At 37.5% G+C, this 25949-nt stretch overlaps 1 protein-coding gene across 1 annotated transcript in view; it reads right to left on the reverse strand.

Moving 5' to 3' along the window:
- Positions 1–25949, reverse strand: part of OSBPL6 (oxysterol binding protein like 6) — a 264946-nt gene that overhangs the window by 67753 nt on the left and 171244 nt on the right. The window contains 8 exon segments of the mRNA XM_020991055.2: positions 574–666; positions 1217–1320; positions 7035–7167; positions 11135–11305; positions 11419–11532; positions 12994–13047; positions 16338–16460; positions 24643–24735. Of these exon segments, the coding sequence (XP_020846714.1) occupies positions 574–666; positions 1217–1320; positions 7035–7167; positions 11135–11305; positions 11419–11532; positions 12994–13047; positions 16338–16460; positions 24643–24735 (885 nt within the window).

Consider the following 25949-nt stretch of genomic DNA (forward strand, 5'->3'; position numbering starts at 1 on the left):
TTTGTGCTCAACATGAATTCCCAATAGGTATGTCAATGTTAATTTTCCTTTATTATATTATCCTAATAACATTTGAGATTTATATAAAATTACCAAAATGACCACATATACAAAAAAAAAATTAAAAAAACCAAACCCCACAACACCATACTTTGGTCCTAAGGCAGGAGGGAGAAGAAAGGAGTCGTGTATAATAGTACAATCAAGGACCGTGATGACTTGAAAGGAGGATGGTGGCCTTGACAGAAAAAAGAAAAGATCAAAATGGATGTGGGTGCTGGAGAAAAAGTCAAAGAATGAACCACATTATAGGGATTCAAAAATTTCAAAAAGTTTGGACCTCTGTTTCTTGGGATTATATCCTTCAAAAGGAGCTTAAATATAACTGTATGTGAGATACTTTTAAAAACCTGACATTTGTTCGGGGATACGTTGTGCTACTTTATACAACTGGGTGTCCCATAGCATTGGATATAAAGTAACAGGCTACCTCACCCAACTGTGAGTACTGGCTAACATGTTAAATTGATATCATTAGGGAGAAGGAAGGAAAGAATAACATGAATTCAGTACCTGAAGTTGTATTTTTGCATCTTTGCTGACGCTTTTTGTTCTCCATCGTCTTGTGACCCGCTTGTCTTTCTTTGAAATATCTACACAGTTAGCCTACATTACACAAATAGTTAAAAGCAACATAGTGCTATTAAGTTCACACAGATGACACAGGTATAGATAGACAAAGAGAGCATAGTAAGTTAGTAAAGAATCTTTGTGTTAGATACTTATACACAAAAAAACAAGGAGAGAATACCAACTCTGGTGCCCATTGGGCAGAAATCAGAGAGCCAAAAACTTAATGGCAAATATTTACTACTAAGCAAGCTGGACAAAATATTTATTATAGAAGGATAATAATTCTTTTTTTGCATGAAATTATAGTTACCTCTGAGATTCTTCAAATTATATTACCATATCAATCACTGCTAATATAACACAGCATAGATATTGCTTTCTACTAGATAATTTCAGTCAGTAATAGATTATTTCAACATCTAGTTCCATAGTCTAATTATCATTGAATCATATTAAGATCTAGAGGGGGTTTAAAGATTTCAGATGCCAAATTACTCCATTTTATAATTGTCTTCATATACTCATTTACCTATTAACAAAAAGACCATTGAAATACTATAAGAAATATCTATGACACATTTACCTGCATATCAGTGAAGTTTGGGGCCGACTGAGTTCTTTGTAGTATTTCCAAATTTTGAAGGAGTTTACTAAGTTCCACGAGATTTGATTGGCAGTGTGCGAGATCTAATACAAACAAGAAATCAAGATATATTAGCCCTAGATCTAATACAAACAAGAAATCAAGATATATTAACCCTGAGGAGGTGAAAGGACACGCAGGGTTTCGAGGGGAAGTCATGCCAATGGAAATGTCAAACAGCAGCATCTGAAGGGAAACTCAAGTGAGGGAGAAATATGAACTGGCAGTTTCTCTAATAAGCTACAAGAATCATAGAAACATCTATCATTGCAAACCATTCCACAATTAAAAACAACCTGGGTCATATGAGGTCATCAGGATTGAATAAAATAAATTTTTGTTGAGGTCTTTTGTTTTTCCACTATCACCTTCCCTCCTCTTCCACTCTGAGAGAGCTATCCCCTATAATAAAGAATTAAAGGAAGCAAAAAAACCCAGTTCCTCAAAAATAACCAACATATTAAAAAAAACCAAAGTCTCTTGTTATATGCAGCATTCTACACCCATGCTCCCACACTTCTTCAAAGAAGTAGGGGGAGTTGTCTCTGTCCATCTCTTTTTAGGGGACAAACTTGACTAAACTTTTCAGCATTTGATCTGGATTGTTTTTGTTCTATGTGTATCCCCTTTAATGAATAAGAAAATGGAGGAAAAACACTCATGGTTTTGGTAAAACAAATCAAGTTGGGTAATCCATGATGCTTCATCCTCCAGTAAGTCTTCTACTATTGTTATGATTGATACTGCTGCTGCTGCTGCTACTGGACCTCTTTATAGTGTGTTTCATACATTTGTGCCTCAGTAACAACTCTATCAGATGTCCAAGTGTCAATGGCTCACAAAGCATGAGAGTAGACTAGCATATGGGCGAAATAAAGGGCAGATTCATAAAAGGATGGACTAGAAGGCACAGGGTTAAGACAACCTTATTCTGACCAAGTTATGGTCTTGGAAGAAAGAAGGAAGAAAATAAGCATTTATTAACACCTATTATTTCTGGCAGGCACTGTGCTAGGTGTTTTAAAAATATTATCTTATTTGATCCTTATAACAACCCCAGGAGGTAGGTGCTATGAATGGTCCCATTTTACATCCGATGAGAGAAACAGAGGCACACAAAGGTAGTGACTTGCCTGGAGTCATACGTGTAGTAAGTGTACCAGGGCAAATCTGAACTCAAATCTTCCTGATTCAATCCACACTGCTAAGTAGCTCCCTAACAAGAATTTATTAAGTGCCTCCTATGTGCCAGGAATGGTGCTAAATGCTTTGTAAATCTCATTTGATCCTCAGAACAACCCTATGAGGTTGATGCTATGATTATCTCTATTTAACAGTTGAGGAACTGTGACAAATAGAGATTAAGTAACATGCCCAGGGTTACACACTTAACTTGGGATTTCCTGCTTTGAAAAAAAAAAGATGCTACACACACACACCACACACACACACACACAGAGTAATATGTGTGTGTGTGTATACATACTCCAAGGACATTATGCAAAGCACTACAGGAAGGATTATCTTGTGACTACTAATGATAACTCATTTAAAGGAGCAGACTCCGGGAAGGCTTTGCATCAATCACTTTTTTCTCCTTTCAGAATTAATTTTAATCTTACATGATCAACGCTGTACTGACTAAGTGAAAGGAGGCTGTTCCAGAAGAGATATCTGGTTAATTAGGTTTTAAAATACTGAAATTAGTTATTACAATGCTTTTATTGATTTGGAATCTGTTTCAGAATACTTAGGTCCACACTTCAGCTTTGTAACTTATCACTTGTATGAACTTGAGCAGTTTACTCAAACCCTATGAGTTTATTTATTTTACTCAGCTGGTAAAATGAGGGGATTGTACTCGATGGCTTCTAAGCTTCAGCTTTATATCTATGAACCTGTGATTTAAAAACCAGTGCATTCAAAAACAAACTAATATTAACCTTACTGAATTTTTAACTCAGTGATAAGATTTTTAAAATCTCATTTTTAAACAGGTAGCTTAACAATTAACTTACTTAGGCTTGTAGTCATTGTATTTTTTTCATTCCAAGAAGAGGCTTTTAAACATTAATTTTATGACATCTCAAAGCCATGACAAGTCAAGCTCTTCTCTAATCATCAACAGGTCATTTGTGTCCAGAACTGTGCTAAGTACGCGAAACTAACAGATAAAAGTTTCCTAAGATTTTACTGGACTGTTTATGAGGTCTGCTTTTAGGGTTTTCCTCTGATAGGAAGAAAATAATAAATGCGTAGGAAAGCTGAAATCTGCCCTCAAATAAACTGCTTATTTTCTTTAGTTTACATTATCTTCTCACTAATGTGAACTATAAGAATGAAGGCATGGAATAAAGAGAATGACAAAACGTTGGGAATCCCATTATTGAAATTAACATTTAAAACACAAAGGTGACTTCCAGGTGTTAGTGTATCAGGAACCAAAAAAAAAATCAAATTACGGTGGGTAAGGGAAAAAGTGTTTTTTAGGACATTGATAAGCATATGAAAATAGAATACAAAGAATTTCTTATAAAACGTGTTCACACAATTAAATACAGTCTAGCATACAGAGAAATCAGCACTGACTTACTCCATTATTAAACATTTAGAACATGCCTTCAGGCCCTAAAGTTTAAAAGTAATTACTTTTCTGCATGCAAATTATTAACAACCAACCACAGAATATGTCTATGGAAAGCCCTGTTAGCATGCAGAACTATTTTGGTTTTTCCTGGCTCGTTTGCCTAAATTATATACACATACACTATTTAAACATTGAAAAACTAACTAATTTCAATTATCTACTGAATGCCAAAGGCATCCATTTTCACACTAATCTAGAAAGCAAAAAAAAATTTTTATAGCAATGCCTAATTTTTAAAGATCTATATCTAGAATTCTAAATTGGGTCTAGTTTAGCTTGCAGAATCTGCAGGAAAGCCCTAGATACTTAATGAGAGAGAATTCAAAGGAGGACAAGGGTTTTACATTCTATCTGCATCAGGATCTCTTGATGTAGAAGATACATTCCACTTGTAAGAAATTTTGTTATCAGAAATCCTGTTTGAGTAATGATATTGGGTGAGTCTTCTAACCTCTCTGAGCTTCAGTCTCCTCACTGATTAAATGAAAGGTTAAACCTGAATCTCTACAATCCAAACTAAAGTGCTATCATCCTACTCTGAATTTTATCTTTTATTTATTTGTTGTTTAGCTAGGCTAGGTTAAGTGACTTGTCCAGGGTCACACTGCTAGTAAGTGTTGGGTGTTGGGTGTCTGTGACCAGATTTGAACTCAGGTCCTCCTGACTTCAAGGAAAGAACTCTATCCACTGCACCACCTAGCTGCCCCTATCTTATCTTTTAAAGAAACATAACAAGACCATGAAGTCCTTGTAGACTGAGATCCTATTTAATGGAGCTGAAAGGCCAGGGTTTGAGACTAGGCTTTAAAATTTACTAGCTGTGTGACCACGATCACTTAACTTCTGATCCTCAGTTTCCCTGTCTGTAAGATGTGGATACTGCTTTTCATATCTAGTTCATCAGATGGCTACTTACTGTTTGATATCCGAAATGTCCAGCACAGTGCTAGGTATATGGGAGCTATGCCATAAACACATGGTACTTAATTTAGAGATTATTCTTTAGACACAAAGTGGTGCCATGATGATAGTACAGAAATGTAGGCTGTGGCTTATAATTGCCAAAACCATAGCCAGGTTCTTCCAGAGGGTAAAGGGTGACAGATTCACATTAGAACTTCTGTTCCAGAGAAAAGTACACAGAATTTAGCACAAAAGAAATGAATGTTCCAGTCCTTGCTCTGCCATAAATTACTGGGGCAAGCAACTTCTCTGCACTGAAATTCCTCCTCAGTAAAAAGCGGGATGATACTTAGCCCAATCAAGTCATAGTGTTATTGGGATGAGGAAATTAGATAAAATGTGAAAACAGTCTGAAAAGCATAAAGTATTATTAAAATGCGTAGCATTATTAACTCGCAAAATGCAGTTATATTCAAAATTGATTCAGAGATGGTCCAAATTTAGTTACTTTGACAAAGATTCACACTGTTCTTCACTTTTACCAAATAAATTATGGAGAATTTCATGCAGAAGGAGCCAATGAAAGTGAGAGATTGAAGACTCTCCAAAGTGGATAGACTTTTGGAGTTAGAAGGAACTATAACTCCATGCCCAATGGATGAATTTCTTTTATAATATCTTTTTTTTTGGGGGGGGGTACTAGGTAATGAGGTTAAGTGACTTGCCCAAGGTCACACAGCTCGTAAGTGTCAAATGTTTGAGGCTGGACTTGAACCCAGGTCCTCCTGACTCCAGGGCCAGTGCTCTATCTACTGAGCCACCTAGCTGCCCCTCTTTTATAATATCTTTAAGCTCTGCTTGAACAACTCCAGTGACCAGAAACTCACATTATCTGTCTTGGACATAACTGCTTTTCAAATGTTAGGTGGGATGTGATCACTATAGTTAGAACAATCTTCAGATCCTTCAACTCATCACGTTATGTGAACACACTAGCAATTTCTCTCAGTTTCATGCCAGTCACAAATCTGATAAATCTACCTTTTCCCCCCTCTGATATGTATATGTTCAGGGGCATAGGGCAGAACCCTACAATGATGCAAGAGATCTTCCCTCCAAGTTGATCTCAATTCATTTATCAACAGTCTTTAGTTTAAGTTATTCAGCTAGAGATAAAGGGCATGATATGAATACTGAACTTTAGGGTATGACTCGAAAAAGTACAAAGGCCAACTTGGGAATAAAGTTCTTCCCTGAGAGAATGAATACAGAAACATCTATTTTAACATCAAAAACAGAGGAGAGGGAGTTCACATTCAGTCACCTCAGTCTTCTCAGAAAAAGAAGAAGTGAAATTATCTGCTCTGTGTGGAGGGGGTAGGATTAGGGGCTGCTTGACAACATTGGAGTAGTGAAAGTTTGAAACAGATGTTAGGATATGCCAGAGAATAAACAAGAGATGAATAAAAGGATTGCTGATGTACACTGAGGGCCTGGTTGAAATTGAAGTACAGATTTATAATATGTAAAATAGCATTAGTTCTGCCACTTTCTCCAGCAACACCCTATATGCCAGGTACAAAACAGGGAAAGCAGATGGTGAGAGTCATTTGGCATCCTAGCTTGGTAAAATGGTAGGGGGGAATATTTGATGACATGAGAAAGTCAAGAGTGTCAGTGAGGACAAATGTGATGAGGCTAATCATGGAGTTCAGCCTGCCTTTGGGTTCAAGTTCATCCAGAAGGGAGTAGATAGACTGGGCAAAATAGAAGGGCTTGAGAATGAAGGTCACAGGACAAAAGTGAAGAAGATGTGAGGGAGTGAAAGAGTTAACAAGGGGATTATGCTCAGAAAGGAGGAGTGACCAACTTGGAGATCAGATCTGTTAAGTAAAGAGAAAGAACTTGTAAGTACCCAGGGAGCAAGGATTGTTTTTCCCAGCCCTTTCAGTGGCTTATCAACAGTGAAAGTTGGTTGAAACTAGAGAGGAATTATGTAGTGGAAAAAGCACTGGATTTGGAGTCAAAGAGAAGGCCTGGATTCAGATCCTGACTTTTGTCATTTATTGCCCATATGACCTTGGGCAGGTCACTTGACCTGTCTGGGTCTCAGTTTCCTCATCTGTAAAGTAAATAAACAAAAACAAAAAAATCACTAGTCCCCAAAGTTCATTGATTTTCTATGGCTTATTATCAGAGACCACTGACCTTCTGCACATCTGTCCATTTCTTCAGAGTCCTGTAACCAAGCTGCCACTTTACTCTGGCCAGTGGTGCAAGTTGCAGGTAGGCTATTACTGCACGGTATAGGTGGCTGCCATGGGAAATTGTTCTGTGGTACCTGATGTTCATGAAACAGACAAATGTATAAGCAATGGTACTGATAAATAAACAAGAGAGGTTACTGCAGTGAGAGTTAAAGTGATATGACATATAATGGTATCTTCTATCTTTCTTTCACATTTCCAAAGTAAGACAGAACACACTTCCACAGAGGTCCTGCAATGTGTTGAGTGTATATGATGAAATCCACAAGTAACAGTATAAAGAACATCATCAAAATATGAAACATTGCCCTTTGAGGTTACCCGCAAAATGACAGTGCAGGTAAAAGAATTCAGAACCAAACTAAACTGCAAGGCCCTTAAGGGAGCAGCAGCAGGTGGGTGCCCCCCCCCCATTTCTATAAACTGGATGCCCGAATCTTAGAAACTGCATGGTACAGTGACAAGAAAACTAGAGGCTAACATCCTCTGTTAAAATTCCAGCTCTCCCACTGAATACTCCATGTGACTTGGGATTGTAGAGCTCCTCTGGAAAATAGACTAGGTGGTCTCTAAGATCCCCTTCAGACCTATGGTCTCCAAAACCTTGACCTAACTTGGTGACCACTGAAATTTTCTAGGTTTCCAGTCACAACTGGGAAATCATCTGGAGATGATGAGAGACTTGGGAGAGGGGAGAGAGAGAAAGAGAGGGGGAGAGAGAGAAAGAGAGAGAGAGAGAGAGAGAGAGAAGAGAGAGAGAGAGAGAGAGAGAGAGAGAGAGAGAGAGAGAGAGAAAGGAAGGGAGAGGGAAGACAGAGAGAAAGAAAGGGGGAGAGGAGAGAAACAGAGTGACAGAGACAGAAAGAACAAGAGAGAGGGGAAAGAAAAGGAGAGAGACACAGAAAGGAACAACAACAGAAATTGAAAATGAGAGGCAGAGAGATACAGGTGGAGAGAAAGAAACAGAACAGAGACAGAGGAAGAGACACAGAGAAAAAAAGGAAAGGCTAAGACAGAGAAAGAGGCCGAGAGGAAGAGGGCGTGTGTGTGTGTGTGTGTGTGTGTGTGTGTGTGTGTGTGAGACAGAGACAGAGAGAATTTGCGAAGTATTTTATCTACAGGCAATCTCTGCATGGCTTGTGATTTATGCACTCTAGAAAAAATATTTTAAGGGGCAGTTTTAGGAGACTATACCACTGTAAGCTACATCCAATACATTTTCCATTATCAGGATACTGCATGGAATAAATAATCTACATGAAATAACTTTTTTAAAATAAGTGCTAAGGCACCCTGTGAAAAGGACTGACCCATGTTTTCAAAAAGCTGTAGCCATTTAAAATCCATCTTTGACTCTAATATTCAATTACAACAGATCACTCTTCTTCTAAATCATCATGAACTCAACGAAGTGCATGCTTAGCAAACTCTAGTTTATTTATTATCCACAGAGGGCCACAAACCAATTATCATTTCCGAGACTCATAATTTGATACTTAGGATGCAAGCAGAGTGATAAATAGGTCTTTTACTTTTTTTTTTATTACATTCTGATAAATGTAATGGAAATATTTCACTAAGCTAAAGCATAGAGGTATTTCATTGGAAAAGTAGAATAATGAGTCTCCTATAGAAGTCATACAGTTTTCCTACTCCAAGCCAAAAAAGTAGAATGGAACTGGTTTCAAATCATTTTTCTCTTTAATCACCAGGGCAGCATCAGTAGTAGTAATGAAGGCACCCTGCCCTTGGTGTCATCCCACACCAAAGATAGAGGCAGAAGTGAAAAGAAAAATCACTGATGACACAAGTATTAAGCTTTTATATTTAGAAAAATCCATCTGTGGCTGATTTATCTTTCAGGAATTTGGGTTAAATCAGGAGGTTTATTTCAAACCTTGATCTAGAAAAAAGAAAGAGGAACATAAAGGCTTAGGGGTCCAATGCTTCTTGTGATGAATATCATTCTATTAAGTCCACGGCTCTGCCTTCCTAACATCCCTCTCATAGGATATTTTTCATCATAACAGTTCATATTAAGGTTGACCCAATACCAACATGCTTTAAAAGGGAATTAACAAAAGAAGCCCAGGTCCTAGCTGATAGTAATAACAAAGTTATATAAGGTTTGAGACACTTTGAGGAATCTGAGATATAACTTAAGGAAAATCTATTCAAGCCACAAATGTAATATGGCAATACATCTGTCCTGTGGCATGGATGGGCCTATGATTTTTCTAATAATGATGATGATGATGATAGGTAGTATTGATATACTGCTTTAGGATTTACATGTTATCTAATCAAAACTCTCAGTGATCATGGAAAGGGGCTGAGAGGAGGTAAGCGACTTGCCCAGAATCACACAGCTGATTAATGGGTATTAGCTATTAAAAGATCATTGGTAACCTTGGAGAATGCTGTTTCAGGAAGGCAGTGAGGTTAGAAAAGAAAATAGAAAATGTTAAGAAATGACTCAGATAATCAATATCACAGTGCTTGTCTTCTCAATGGGTGGGTTAGGGAAGGGAGAGAGAATTGGTAGACAAAATAAAAAAAGAAAGTATATTTAAAAAATTTTTTAATGTAAACTGTAAAATGTACATTTTAAAATATAATTAGGAAATACTTAATAAAGCAAAAATATATTTAAAAATAAAAAATATATTTTAAAAAAGCAATGAGTTAAAGGTGGGGAATTTGAGGGAATGAATGTGAATGACTCCACCTTTGACTGGGAAAGACAGCAAAGGGTTTTTAAGGACAGAAGAGGCCCAGACATGCTTTGCAGGGAATGCAAGACTGTGCTGGTAACGATCAGCTCTCTGGAAAAAAATGTATTTATGATACACTTTTAAATTTAAAATATTAATGAATTATTAATAATTTCTCTGTCACTTTCTTAAGACCAAACAATCAACTAAACAATAACTCAAGCCCTGGATTTGTAGCATTTGCTGATTTCTGAGGTTTAAATGCTCACACTGAAAACTAACAATTTGCTCTCAAGAGGCCATTTTAACTGTCTCCAGTACATCCCTGAATGAGGAATGTTTTATTAGATTTAGAAAGATCAAAGAGAGAGAAAACAAAAAAGGAAAGAGGAAGAAGAGAGTAAGACAGAGATAGGAGACGGAGAGAAGGTAGAGAGGAAAGAAAGGAAGAGAGGGGAAAAGTTAAAAGGAGAGGAGGAAAGTGAGAAAGGGAAAAGGAAAGAAGCAGAGGGAAAGTGATACAGATATAGATGGAATGTAAAAGAAAGAGGGGGACAGAGAGGAAAATAGAGAAGAGACAGAAAGAGGCATAATGGTCAAAGGGGCATGCTTCCAGGAGACAGAAAGGGATAGATACAAGAAAGTGTAGGCCTTGGTAAGAACAAGGACTACCACTCTTCAAGAGAGGAGAGAACAGGTGAAAACATGGTTTTGAAGTTTGAGTTTTGAAGTTTAGAGTAAGCAGAAAATGAAGCTCATGAGAGATGTAGGATGCCAGGTCCTCCACTGTGAGAGAGGGAGGAGGAAGTGTTGGTAAAGATTTGAAGAAACAAATCTGAACAGCTGCTACAGGGAATAGAATACATAGTTAATCAGTGAAAAATAAAACTCAGCTAGCTGCCTTGAGGGTTGAGTTGAGATTATATCACAGTTAGAACTAGTTGGTGTGATTGCATGGCTTTCTTAAGCTGTCCGCAGAAATACATATTTCAGTTTTCAATCAGACAATAAACATTTATTAAGCACCTATTATGTGCCAGGAGTTGAGTAGGCACTAGAGTGGGAGAAAATGTTGCTGATGGTGGACTATTTAGACATTATAGCTGAAGCCTAATAAAGATAAGTCATGTTTTGGAAATTACACCCACAAATGAGGGTCTTTGGGTCAAATATTTTAGGTTTTTCTGGCTTTCCTAGAATTTTGGTAAAACCACTCAAAGTTAATAGCTACCTCATTCAATTTAAAAAAAAAAAAGGAGACTATTATTATACCTCGTGTCACTTCCTAAGCAAATTTGGGGCTAGTTTCCACAAGATTAAGGCTCACCTTCCCATCCACAACTGCAACGTTAGCAGCTGGTGAAGATTCTGTTGTAGAGGTTGAAGGAAATATGTGAAAGCTTGCATCCCTCGGTGACCTTACAATTTCATTCTGACGGTATAATCGGTGGTGGCGGAGTTTGGAGACCCAACCATCAAACCAGTCCTGTGATTTCACCTAAAACAAAAGTGAAAAAAGAAGGGGTTCATTCATTCATTCATTCATTACTCCAGTTTAACCTGATGAAGATGTCCAATTTCCCAGAAGAAGTAGAAGAAAATTTTGGTTACCTTTAGATGATAGATGTGTTCTTCAGTGTCAAGATCTATCCTCCGAGCTTTCTTTTTAATTGACATAACTGACAACCCAACATCAATGCTCCCATGGACCTTGCCTTTTTGAATCTAGAAGAAAAATACATGTAAATAGAGTGGAAAAATAATCTAATTAGATATATTTCTATATCTAATTTTTTTTTAAAAAAGGAATTTGGCAGCCTTTCACACTTTTAAAGAAAATGAGAATACTATTTCTGCTCTAGGGAAAGAAAATCGAAATCTCTTTCAATCTGAGGAAATCCAAGATGGTTTCCCCATCACCTTTTTAATAAGCAAGCCAATCTATCTGCTATTAGTTTATGTGATATAACTTATACGGTCAATTCTTCATAATTACAGATCTGAAGTTGAGTGCTCTCATTTTTTTCTTTTCATATAAGAAACAAATCAATTTAACATATTGGCTTGAAGACAGGACCATCAAAGATTAATCTCCATTAATCTCCTGCTAATGAAATGGAGAGTCAAGAGCAAGATCTGATAGGTGGAACCAGGAAATACAAACAGCCTTGCCTTTTGGTTAGCATCTTCGTGATGATTTTTGCTTATTCTTCCTCTTTTCCTCCTGTTTTGTTACTTCATTTATTTAAAAACATTAAGCAACTACTGCATCCAGACTCTTTAGCTAAGGAAGATGCAAAGTTTAGATGGGGATGTTGGGAAATAAGATACAAACTGATGAAAATGACAATATCCAAATCTCTTCCCCCATATCCTCTTCTTGCCTCCGACCTCCTTCTTCCTCTCTGGAATCTGCCTCATACTTCTTTAATAATTAACGACTCTGCCTCTGAGGATAAAAATAAAATTGTCCCCCCCAAAAGAAAATGCCACAAAGGGCCATTTCTTTTCAGCATAAACCTGGTTTTTGCTCTTTTGAATTTTGAGGAAGTCTTTTATAGCTTTTAATTTTTTGCCTATTTGATCAGAAGGTCTTGAGAACAGGGATTACTTTAAACAATAAAAACTACACAAAGCATCATAGACTCTGGTTCAAATGACTTTGCTCAGTCATGTGGTAGGCCTGGTGACCTTGAAGAGGCCACTTAACCTCTATAGGGATCAGTTTTCAATATTTAAAATAGGGACACTAGCTGCCCTACCTAGCTCCATAGGTTATTGAGACACCAAAATTAGGTAGCAGATATGAAAATTCTAAAATGTTGAACAGGTATTATTAAGTAAATAAGACAATTTAATCTCACCCATGATAACATTAGGAAGATTGCATTTTTAGCATATTACACTAAAGGTCACATTGCAGTTTTCAATGGCATATCACAAAACTGAATTCAGATTTTTTCATTCATAAGTCTGAAATTTTGTACCAGCTTTTCCATAAACAGAAAACATACTTCCTATAGCACCTGGGTAGTTCAGTCACTTATTCAAATCTAAAATTATACCACAGGTGAACAAATGGATAAAGCTGGTAGCTATAGGCTGAGAACTGTAATGCAATGGTATTAAGTCACATCAAAAAGAACTCTAAAGCAATCTTTGAAAAATGTCCTATGATTTACTTACATCAAGTGGTGCTTTTGAATACTTCAACATTCCATTATCCAGGACAAAAAATCGCTGCAAGAACCAAATAATTCACTATTAGTATGTGGGAAGAACCTGAATTATAATAAATATTTACAAATGTGGATTTAGTCTTTCTTAACATTCAGCATTTTCATAATGAATTTAATCAAAATAAAACACATTCCCTCAATGTACTAGCGATGTGTTTATCACACTCAACAAATAGGAAGTTTCTGTTTTATCCTATCTTTGCACACTTGCCTACTAGGTTCATAATCTGATAATGGAGGCCACTTAACATGGTTTCTCACACCAGCTGAGAGTATCTCAGTGCCTGTCTTGCATTTAAGACTTTCCTCATTAACAGTGTTGGGATTTTTTTTTTTTTTGGATAGTGAGAAATGACAGAACAGAAAATTTCATGACATTTCTTGTTTAGTCACAACCCCTGTAAGGTATGAGGGATATTCTACATTAAGTGCCAGGAAAATTCTGCAAAGAGCTATCTTATTACATTTGAATTTTTTCTTACTCTGGCAGATTTAACTGAATTTCATAGGGAACTAGAGAAAGCATTGATGTGGACAAAGTGAAACTGATGGATGTCAATGGACTGATGAACCATTAAAAAGTAAAATATAGTGACCTGGAAAAAAATACTTCACCTCTCCATAATTTAGTTTCTTTTTTCCAGTTAAATAGGGATACTACTTCCAGATAACATTAAGAATAAAAATTTACATATTTTGGCAAAAACATAAACATGGATTGTTGGGGATTCATCCCAATCATATCCCCGCTGCTCAGTGGCCCTTGATTCTCAGTGGTCCCGTCAATTACAGCTCCACAAAAACAGGAAATCTCTGTTTATTTCCATCCCAGTACAATTCCAAGCCAAACAAATATTTCATGGTATACAGTAAAACAATGGGTCCCGTGCCTTTCTCTTGTAAGCTATCAATGCCAGGAGTCTTTCTGTTTGTAGCAAGTTCTTTCCCATGGAAAATTACTATCTGATTTAACAATAGAAAAGGCAGGTTGATTCTAATGGTCCTCAACATGCAACTCAAAAAAAGGCCAATGTAATCCCTTTGTTACAAAATATGGAGAATGTGGACCTGTGAGGCCAAGTCTGAGAAAAGATTCATGCTGAGGGGGGAAAAAAACTATTTCAAATTAAGTTTAAAAGATATTTAAGTGAGTAGCTCACAGTTCACATGCAACATGCCTTGGCTTAGGTCAGAATAAAAATATGATTTATTTAGAGCACATTAGAGAAAGAAATAATAAAACTGATTCTGGACTTCTACTATTTATGCGGAGAAATTTTCCACAGCATTCTGGAAAGAGTCACAGTTGACTCAGAGCCAGTTTGATGAAATCATAGACTTGGTAAGAAAAATTAAATTTAGTGACTCATATGTAACTTGGTTTCTGTGCCCCCTATTCTCTCATACTTTTCCATCTGGGGAACAGAAGAGGGTAGCAAGGTCACAGAAAAGGACATAAAGCCTTGTACTGGAAGACTTATGGGATGATTGAGGTGGATTGAGAGAAAAACAGGCTCCTGACAGAGTATGCCAACGGTACTATAACCCTGCAGAGAGAGGGAAGGAGAAGACACTATTGGGCCTTAGGTAGCAATGAGAATCCAGGGAAAGTGGCATGCGGAGTGGGGAAAGAACACATAGACCAAAGCCACCTTGACTTGTAGTTTAATTTGGCACCAGAGGAACTGGGTTCAAGTCTCAGGTATGAGAATTATTCATCATTTGTATAAATTCAGACAAGTCACTTCATCTGTCTATGAACTCCAAGTAGTGACAGATGTTACTCATCTGCATGCCTTTCGATTCAGAATAACACAATAAATACTCTGGCTGTAAAAGTGACAGGTTAAAAAAATATACTTTAGGAATTCCTTAAAAGCCCATTCTACAAAGCTAGCTGGGGTCCATTACAGGAATTACACTAAAGATGTTTAAAAGAAAAGTATTTTTTCCTTTTCCCCTGTAGCATGAATCACAGAGCTTAGGCAATGGCAGGAATGCTTAAGGTTACTACACAAAAATTAGAAAATTTTTTTTCCATAATAAGCACTGGAAAGTTCTCCTGTACACCTCAGTTAGCTAGATATTAACTAAAGCAGTGACTCTCAAACTTTTTGGTCTCAGGACTCCTTTACATCCTTAAAAATTACTGTAAACAAAGGGCTTTTGTTCATGTGAGTTATATTCATCAATACTGACCATATTAGAGATTAAAATTGATCATTTAAAATGACTTGTAGACATAGCATATTTTTGTAAAAAATAAACAAACCAACCTATTTTTGGGGGGGAAAAAAAAGCAAAAATGGCATTGTTTTACATATTTTCACAAATCTCTTTCATGTATGGCTTAAGACAAAGGAAGCTGGATTCTCAGATATGCTTCTGCATTTAATCTGTTGGGATACAGTGTTTCAGTATATGAAGAAAATCTGGCCTCACACTGATGTTCAGTTAAAAAGGAAGGAACATTTTGATAGGCAAATAACACCTTGGTATTATTATGAAAATAATTTTGATCTTGCCAATCCCCTGAAAGTACCTCAGGGATCCCCAGGGGCCTGCAGACTCCATGTTCAGAATGGCTGGTTTAAAGGATCCTAAATAATACATTTCATGAATATCTCTTTACCTTACTCTGTGGTTTTAGACTGTATATATTAGTAAAGAGAAGATGAGCAAAAGAAATCCTATCCAATCAATCACCTAATAAAGATTTGGATTGAATTGGGATAAAGGGAGTGCTGGTATACATACAACCAAAGCATCTGTTTGAAATCTGAAAGGTTCTGTGAATTCAGAAGGGAAAAAAAATACTTTTACTTCAATATAATTGGTTTCCCTTGTAATCTTATGCATTATATCATATGCATTTGAAAACATTATCAGAAGTCCATTGGCTTCATTTGCCTATGAAAGGGATACACACACACACACACACACACACACACACACACACACACACACACAACAGGTTAAAAACACTAGGACAAGAGCTTTTCATTTTCACTAACTACAGACATTGGGAAAGAAGGGGAAGTCCTTACTGATTAATGGTGTTTTCTATGATGGCATCCAAATATAAGGTCATTCACCAAAGTTCTCAGAATTAAATATACACAGTGATTATGACAGCCCCAATGATTAAGAATAGGCCTTAAAAATTATGTGTCTTCACACAAATGACACTCACTATTATGTGAGCATTGGAGATATCACAGTGAATAAACAACTGCCCTATTAGCAGTGATATGAACAATGTTCTACACACACAAACAATGCGGGTTTCACCTTGTGCCAGCCTTTCAAAGGCCATTTTCTTTTCTTCAGCATAAATCCTTCGTGTTTGTCTGGCTTCTGGACATTAGTCTGGCCTATTTTCAGGCCCTCTATGATTTCCCAGCTGTCAGCCTCCTGACAGAAAAACAAGAAAAAAGCAATTAGATTATGGTCAGTGTTTACAACAAAACTACACCTAATAGGACCTAATCTCTTTATGACACAATTTGAGAAGTAAAGTTCCTAAGCACAAACTGCTGAGATGGATGCTGCTTATGTATATCAGACACAGACCCTGTAGCAAAGTTGTAAGCCAACTGACACATGCGGCTAGGCGAGTCAAGTAAATAAGAATGTATTAACATATTTTCATGTAACATATTTCATAATTTTATGAATACATTTTTATGAAAATATTTTCTAAAACAAAGAAATTAGCAATAAGAGTGATATTGTTTTACATATTTTTTTTTGCAAATCTATTTAATTCTATTAAGCTAGAGCTTAATAGAAGACATCTGTATTCTCAGGTCTTCATTAAACACTTAATACTGTGGGCTAAGCCTTGGGGATACAAAGAAAGGCAAAAAGACAATCCTTGATCTTAAAGAGTTCACATTCTAAAGGGGGAGACAGCAGGCAAATAGCCATCTTGTACAAACAAGAATTCGAGAGGATACATGGAAGATAGTCAACAGAGAGGAGGATCAGGAAGGGTTTCCTGTGGAAGGTGGGATTTTAGCCCAGGAGGCCATGGAAGCCAGTAGGTAAAGATGAGGATGGAGAAAATTCCAGGCATGGGCAAGAGCTAGTGAATGAGCCTGGATTTGGCAGATGAAGTTTCTTGTCCAAGGAATATCAGTGAGGCAAGAGTCACTGGACTATAGAGTAAGTTGGATGTGCAGTGGAGAGTGGGGAGGTATAAGGTATAAGAAGACTAGATCATTGGGGTCAACATTGGGATTTATCAAAGGGAGGATTTTATTTTTAATCCTGGAGGTAATAGGGAGTCAGTGGACTTTATTAAGTAAGGGGAGTGGTTGACATGGTCAGACCTGCATTGTAGGAAGATCATTTTGGCAGCTGAGTGAAGGATGGATTGGATTGATTTGATGCAATAATCTAGGCATGAGGCGATAAGGGCCTGCACAGGGGACACAGTTGTGTGAACAGAAAAGGACATGTGGGAGAAGTGAGAAGACTTGGAAGCAGATTGTTATAGGAGGGGTGATATTTTCTAAAACAAAGAAATTAGAGAGAGAAGTAAAGGAAGAAAAAGGCAAGCCTGAGTAACTGGAAGGATTGTGGTATCCACTACGGAAGCTGGGAAGAGAGGAGGGTTTAGGAGGAAAGATAATGAGCTCAGTTTTAGACACGTCACATTTAAGGTGTCTATAGGACTTCTAATTCAAGATGGCCAATAGGCAAAGACTGGAGGTGAAGAGAGAGGTTAGGGCTGCATAAATAAATTTGAGAATCATCAGCATAAAGATTGGATTAGTGGTAATTGATGAGATCACCAAGTGAAACAGTACAGAAGAAGAGAAGATGGCCCGAGGTTAGATGACATGACCTTTATGAAGATCCATTAAAGGAGACTTAGAAGAATCAGTCAAAGAGATAGGAGGAGAACCTCAATTTTTTCAGCAAAATGTGATGTAAGGTTCTCAGTTGAGAAGGTGGGGGGAAAATTATAAGAGAAGGGATGAATAGGTTTGGAAAATCTACTGTGATGAGTAGACAATAAATTGATTGAGGAGGTGTAAAAGGATTGCCTTGCTCCATGAAGGCTCCATTGAGACACCGTAACATAATTTTGTAGCAGATACAGTTAGCATGGTTTCATGATTTTCTCCAGCATCGTTGTGCAACTTGTGTGAAGATATAAAGGCAGTACATGGTGGGAGTAATCCAAGACTGGAAAGACTGGTGACAGGATATAAGGTAAGGCATTCAAGAGAAAACAACACTGTAGAGTAGAACTGGTTCGCTACAGGTTCAGGATGAGGAAAGGAGTGCAGGGGTAATAGCCTGGGAAAGAACTAAAGGGTAAGTTATAGTGAGGATAAAGAACAGGATTTGGGATTTGGGATTGCAAGACAGAGAGAGAGGTAGAATTACAAGAGATTGTGATCAGATAAGGGAATTTCAGAGTCCATAAACATGGAAATGGAGATTTGTATGTGACAGAAAGATAAAGATATGACCATCTTTGTGTGTGGCTGAGGTGGGGTGGAGAAGTAGGTCACTGGAAATAAGCAAGTTATAGAACTGGGGATAAAATTGTTTGAGGGGGTATCAATATGTGTGCTGAAGTACTCTAGTAAGAGGGCAGGCATTGGGGGCCAGGCACTAAACTCACTGAGGAAAGAAGGGCAGTGTCCTAGAGACCAGTAGACAACAGCTACCAGAATTTTGATTGGGGTGTAGAAATGTACTGAGTGAACCTCAAAGGAGGAGAAGTTATTAAGTGTTAGAGGTAGAGGGAGACCCTGGAAGTGGCAATGAGAAAATGAAGAGTATTTCAATTCACCCACATCAACAAACGAGTCAGAAAGGATGAGTAAATATGCAACCAGTAATGGAAAAGATGACCATGAAGGCTTCATCATCAGGAACAAGACAGGTCTCAGGAAGAGCCAAAATATGAAAGGAGTGGGAAATGAAAACATTTATGATGAAAGCAAGTTTGTTAACAATGAAGCACATATTCCAGAGAACACAATGGAAGGAGTGGGTAGCTCCAGAGAATTAGAGATTTGGGTTGAAGGGCTGGGAACAAGGTAGAGAACACTGGGGGATGGAGAACAGGTTTGTACAGTAATAGCCAAGACACCAGGGTCACTGCGATGAGAAACATATAATAATTTGTTAATCACTGCTAAATGAATGCAGGATGGTTGGTTTTAGGGGAGGTCTGCTCAGTCTTAGGCAGGGGTTGGTGCGGGGAGCTGATGGGATAGTTTTCTCTCCTATGCCAGTAGGTAAATCAGGCCAGAAGATAAGCAGAAAGAGCCGTTCGGAAGGAATGGTGTGTTTCTAATCTCCTGTAGACTGAGGGTCTCTTGCAGGTAAGGAAGCCACATGGTCAGGATATGAATATATTATAATGAGACTGGTGGGAATAGGCCAGGTTATGAGGATCTTTAAAGTCAAACAGAGGATTCTATATCTGATCATGGAGGCATTAAGGAGTCTATTGGAGATGGCATGTGACCTGTTCAGACCTGTGCTTAGGAAGATCACGTTGATGGTTGGGAGAAGACTTGAGTAAGTGAGGAGAGATTTAAAGAAGGGAGACCAACCAGAAAGCTGCTGTAGTACTTCAGGCATGAAGTGATAAGGGCCTGCACCATGGTAATAGTAAGAGATTAGGGGTGCTGACATGGTTTAAGGATGAGAATGCCAAGGCAGAGTTGCCTGGAATGAATTCATACACTCAAGCTTTCTCTTAGTCCAGTGGCAAAAAGTTTTTTTGTTAACGCTTTAGCGAAAGCGGGTAAGGGTCCTTAGGAAACCTGCAAGATAGTGAGGATGGAGCTGGATTTTATATGGAAAAAGGACAAGAGAAAGGATGCCAAGGATTCTAATTGTGTAATCTAGGGGTCCAGGTGTCTTTTGGGAGCAGGAACATATGATCTATGGATGGGAAAATGCAGGAAGTCTACAGAGATAATTTTGTTGATTCCAGACATTGAGGGAGTTCTCAGAGGCATGGACCTTGGGGATCTGGCATGAGGGAGAGTCCTTGAGCCAGCCAAGGATGAAAATGCTTAGGCCAGGCACCCCTGTGTCTGTTCTGATAACAGAATGTGTTCTGCAACATGAGAAAACTTTCTCACAGACAGGGGTATACTGAGAGGTTGGGAAGTTTCCAGAGACATGATCTTAGGGCTGGGGCCTGAGCACCCAATCAGTAACAGGGTCAGAAGAGAGAAGGGCTTCTAAATGACAGATGTTGTGAAGGTAGAATTGACAATAGATTGAATGCAGATGTTAGTGGATGAGAAGAGGTGAAGAAAGTGAAGAGGTGAAGAGAGTGAGGAGTTGAAGATGACATCCCACTTTGTGTGCCTGGGTGATAGGGAAGATGGTTTTATTAAAAGTAACAGTGAAGTTAGGATGAGGGGAGGGCTTTTTCTTAAGGGGGTGGGATCCATGAGACTCACAGAAGCTAAAATGAAACACACAAGTTTAAAAAAATAGAAAAAGCAACTATGACCCACCAGAACTTCACTGGAACCAGGCCATTTCTGTCAAAGTTCAGGGCGTCTTAAAAGCCTTTGGACAGCAAGACTTTTGGGACACCCTGTGGAATGGGATTGAGACAATAGTAGAAATATATTCTCTAGGCTTCTAATCACTGTGTAGAGCTATGCCTTAAAGTTTTGATCTGGGGCTCTTTCCTAGAAGAACAATGTTCATTTGGTCCCCAGAATTTGGGTTTTGGTCTTGGAATGGAGTAAAGATATGAATACAACATATTTGAAGTGTCTGTAATGCACCTCTTTGTAGAATAAAAGGGCATCTCATTATTAGGGTGGTCATGTGCCTATGAATATAGGCAGCTAGGTGGTGTAATGGATAAAGAGCGAGGCCTGGAGTCAGGAAGACTCTTCTTCATGACTTCAAATCTGGTCCCAGACACTTACTAGCTGTGGGACCCTGGGCAAGTCAGTTAATCCTATTTGCCTCAATTTCCTCATCTATCAAATGAGCTAGAGAAGGAAATGGCAAACCACTCTATCTTTGCCAGGAAAACCTCAAATGGGGTCACAAAGAGTCAGACATGATTGAACAACAAATGTTCTGCTTATCACACACATACACACCACCCTTGTTCATAAAGCTGATTCCTAACACCTTCTAGGATGCCTATACATTTAGAACAAGCAATGTACTGGGAATCAAGAGACCAGGGTCATGAGCCCTACAAGTCATAGGAGCTTGAGCAATTAACTTACACCAATGAAATCTAAGTCCATAACTAAATATGAGGATTAATACATGAACACATCAACTATTTTTCATTTGCCATTTGTAGTAAATAGTGCTTGTTTTCAATGCTCTGTAAACTTTAAACTGCTATAGAAATATGAACTATTGCGAATGAGGAAGAGAAGAAGAGTTGGGGTCTGGACCTGTGATTTCACTGGTGTAGGGAAAAGCTAACACAGAAAATCCTTTTACGGATGCAGATCAGAAGATTATCTATAACTGTTATTGCCTGGGGTATTGAGAAGTTAAATGACTTGCCCAGAGTCATTCAGTCATTAGTCATTAACTAGTGTCAGTCTGACACTAGTTAGTGTCAGAGGTAGGATTAGAAACCAGGACTTCCTGTCTCCAAGACTGGTCCTTTATCCAATATGCCATGCTGCATCCTGAGCTACTATTAAGCAAGCTATTACTGGAGATCAGTCTTAGATATATTTCAGTTTAGCACCCTAGGGTCCGTATATTTTCTCTAACAAGGCATTAAGCCTTCCAGAGATGCTATGTGCCTGTCCAAAATTACATACCAGAAATTTCAGTTTCTATTGAGACTGTATGATAAAAACATAATATGCTGGACACGTAGTAGGAACATATGACAACTACTAATAATATATTGGCAAAAGTGCTTTGAAAAGCAAAAGGTGCCACACTGATAGAAAGTGGCTATGATCATTATTGGGCCACTTCTTGCCCAATAATTGTCTAAAAGAAATAATTTTTTTAAAAAAAATGTAAAGGAAGGAGGTTTAGCAGTACCAGATCTTAAACTATGCTATATGGCAGTAGTTATCAAAACTATCTGGTACTGGCTAAGAAATAGAAAGGTAGATCAGTGGAACAGAGTAGACATACAATTTGCAGTTGCAAATGAACATAATAACTTTTTGTTTTTGACAAGACTTAAGTTTTAGGGATAAGAATTCATTGCTTAGTAAAAAAATGTTGGGAAAACTGGAAAGCAGTGTGGCAGAAATTGGGCATACAGCAATATTTTACACTATTTACCAAGATAAGGTCAAAATGGAGATATGATCTCGATATAAAGAGAGATATTACAAGAAAATCTGAAGAACATGGATCATATCTATCAGACTTATGGATAAATGAACAATTTATGAGTAAACAAGAGCTAAAGAGCAGTGTGAGGATAATTTAGATTACATTAAATTAAAAAGGTTTTGTACAAATAAAAGAAATGTAGCCAAGATCAGAAGGAAAGCAGAAAATTAGGGGGAAAAAACTGAAAACATGGAATTTTTAAATGCTCACAGACCACAAGGAAGAGATAGATTCTTTATAAATACTCTGAACAATTCTGTCTTTGGGTTTATCTTCTATTTAACTAAATACACCCACTACTCCCTATTCTGGGATATCTTTTTGAGGTCATTCATGATCTTTTCTTTTGAACTCTGACACAATCCATTTCTATGGGCTATGTCTCCACATGTGCATCCTCAGCGACAATCTAGCTCAAGAAACAGTGACTATATTTTCTGAGTTCTTTAATTCCAACACTCTTCACTTCCAAAGATATGTATAGTATATTTCTTTTGGGGAAAAGAATATTTTTCTTTTAGGCAACATCTTTTAAGTCTGGTGGGTCACCTCTTGTCTGCCCCTTGTGTGAAGAAGCATGCTTTTTATAACTTGTACAAAATGGAAATACTTAATAATAAATAGAAATGCTTTTTAGGTTTCAGCTAATTAAACTCTGAGCATAATATCAGTATGTCCCTATAGAGCTATAGCTACTGATTTCTATCACACTGGTCTCTTCTTTACAAGGTTAGCTGCAGGGGAAAAGAAACACTTGTCTAAAAAGATGGAAGAGCTGTAACATTTTTCTTAAGATTAAATCTGTTTTATTCAAGTCATTTTGAGTCATAATATTATTCTCAATGAATGCAGAATTTCTCAAGAATAGCAAGAGAAATAACAAACAATCCAAATATAGTCTTAAGAATTAAACAAGTTGTCAATTTGACAGAAGCAAAGAATAAAACAGGACAGGAAAAGTTGGTCTTAATTTGAAATGGCTGATACTGTCACAAACACAGTTTTTAATAAAAGAGGGAAAATTCACCCAGAAGTAAGCACAGACCATGTTGTTAGGCAGAGGAGAATGACTCAGGGCTGCAGTTCTCAAACTTTTTGATCTCAGGACCCTGTCACACTTCTAAAAACTATTGAAGATCACAAAGAGTTTTTGTTTATGTGAGTTATAGTGATATATCTTTACCATAATAGAAATTAAAACTGATAAATTTTAGAATATTTATTTATTCATTTAAAACAATAAACCTATTAACATTAACAAAAGCTTTTTAAAGAAAAAAAATAACTATTTTCCAAAATAGAAAAAAATAGTGAGAAGAATGGCATTAAAGAGATTTGCAAAAATATATATCTTGCTTAATAGAAGGCAGTAGGATTCTTGTATCTGCTTCTGTCTTCAATCTATTGAAATGTTGTTTCAGTTGAAGAACATGAAGAAAATCCAGCCTCATACATATATGTAGTTGGAAAAGGGAAGAATATTTTAATAGGCAAATGATGTCAGTATTATTATGAAAATAGTTTTGATCTCCTAGACTCTTTGAAATCATCTCAGGGATATCTCAGGGCTCTCAGATCACAGTTTCAGAACTACTGGCCTAGAGAACTACTGACCTAGGTGTCCAACAGAAGGTCAGGCTTCCAAGAAGTATATTAGTTATGTACGGTATTTTTCTTGGCAGCTGACCTCGAGTTAATAAACTGATTGAGAAGATGAAAACTTGTACTTCTCCCTAGGCTCTTGTGTTAACAATGAAGCTACAAGACCAGCCCTTATTCCACTAACTTTAAAGCAGCCCTTCATAGTACCTATACCATTTTACCCTCCTTGCTATAAGTGACATCTTACAGAGCCAGAGCTAGAAGAGATCTTATAGGCTATCTGGTCCAATTTCCTCATTTTTACAGATGAGAAAACTGAGGCCCACAAAAGGAAAAGTGACTCTTTTTATTTTAGTAGCAATGATATTTGCCCTTCCAATCTCTGCAATGCAAAATGGCATGTGTCTACTGCCATTTTTTTCCTTTTGACAAAACAAAATTTAGAACCTTTCCCATAACTTTGCAAATCCCTCCAAAAAGATTTCTACTGTCTCCTGCCATTCATAACCCTCCTACACTGAGAACAGGAGGAGGTGGAAGGCTGCTCTTGCCCTGCACTTCGTAGCTTGCTTGGTTGTGACGAGTACGAAAATTCCACACATTTTGAACAATCCCCATACAAGCATGCTTTAGAAAATGACCATAGTCCCTCACCGACCTTCGAGAGTGAGACAGGTTCAGTTTCTAGCAACTGCCTGCTTGCAGATGGCTCATTACCAGCAGAAGCATTCCTCTCTAAAATGTGGACACTCTAAAAACAAAGTGAGAGCAAAGCCAAAGTTAAGGGTCCAATCTCTGATGTGCATTCCATTCATTAGAAGTAACAGAATCAATGTGCAATCATGAAGGCACAGAAGAAAAAAGTAAAGGTAAACAATTTAAAATGTGATAAATTCCCCAGCGGACCAGAGTCACCAGCATCAACCACTCAACATATTCAAACAGTGTCATTTCCCCTCCCTTTGATTGATTTAAGGCTATATTTCTGCTGTGATGCTGCAGTGATGCTTGAATTGCCAAGCTAACTTTACTTCAGATTTGCTAGGACACAAATGATGTAACAACCAGTACTAAATTATGGAAGTAATTTGGCCCAGAAATGTGTGGATTTGTTTCTGCCAGTCACAGGGAGGTACCAGGAAATGTTTTACAACTGGCTCTCTGAAGGAAAAAAATCTATGAAAAAAATGACATACACTTAAATTCAATTTGCCTAATTAACATTTTCTTCATCACTTTCTTATGTCTGGTCAAACAATAAAACAATAAACCAAGACGAGATTTGTAGCCTTCCTGGATTTCCAAGGTGAGAATGCTGACACAGAAAACTAAATAATCACTCTCTTGAGTCAGTATGAGCTGGAGCCCATCTAGCACACCTCTGAGTCCAGTCCAGAAATAACTGAGCCATGGGAGATTTTAGAAGTTTAATAAACACAAATCTCCATAGAACGTGGATGATGACTAACATTTATATAAGCACTTTAAAGTTTAAAAAGCACATAACATAAAGTATTTCATTTGATCCTCACAAGAGCTCTGTGAGCTAGGTGCTATTATTATCCCCATTTTACAGATGAAGAAACTGAGACAGAAAGAGGTTAAGTGACTTGCCCAAGGTCACACAGTTACTAAGTGTCTGAGGCAGAACTTGAACTCAGATATGATTAGCTCCAATTCCAACACTGTAGCCATTGTAATACTGAGATACAAATTTATAACAATCAAAAGAAAAGTCAAAAGGAAGAAACATTTTAATAAGCCATTTGAAGCCATCCAAAAAACCATAAGGTACCACTACCATTAATGCAGTAACAATAACACCATAATCATCAAAACAGTGTTATGCTGTGTATTGCAACAGTTTGGCACTTCCTTTCCTCAGAAATGATTTTCAGTGGTGGGCATTAAAGATATAGTTTCATATTTTTTATATTATTCATCGCATTGTGTAGCTATGCAACA

This window comes from Phascolarctos cinereus, unplaced genomic scaffold, assembly GCF_003287225.1.
Source record: "Phascolarctos cinereus isolate Bilbo 61053 unplaced genomic scaffold, phaCin_HiC Scaffold_726;HRSCAF=1367, whole genome shotgun sequence".
Taxonomy (NCBI): Eukaryota; Metazoa; Chordata; class Mammalia; order Diprotodontia; family Phascolarctidae; genus Phascolarctos; species Phascolarctos cinereus.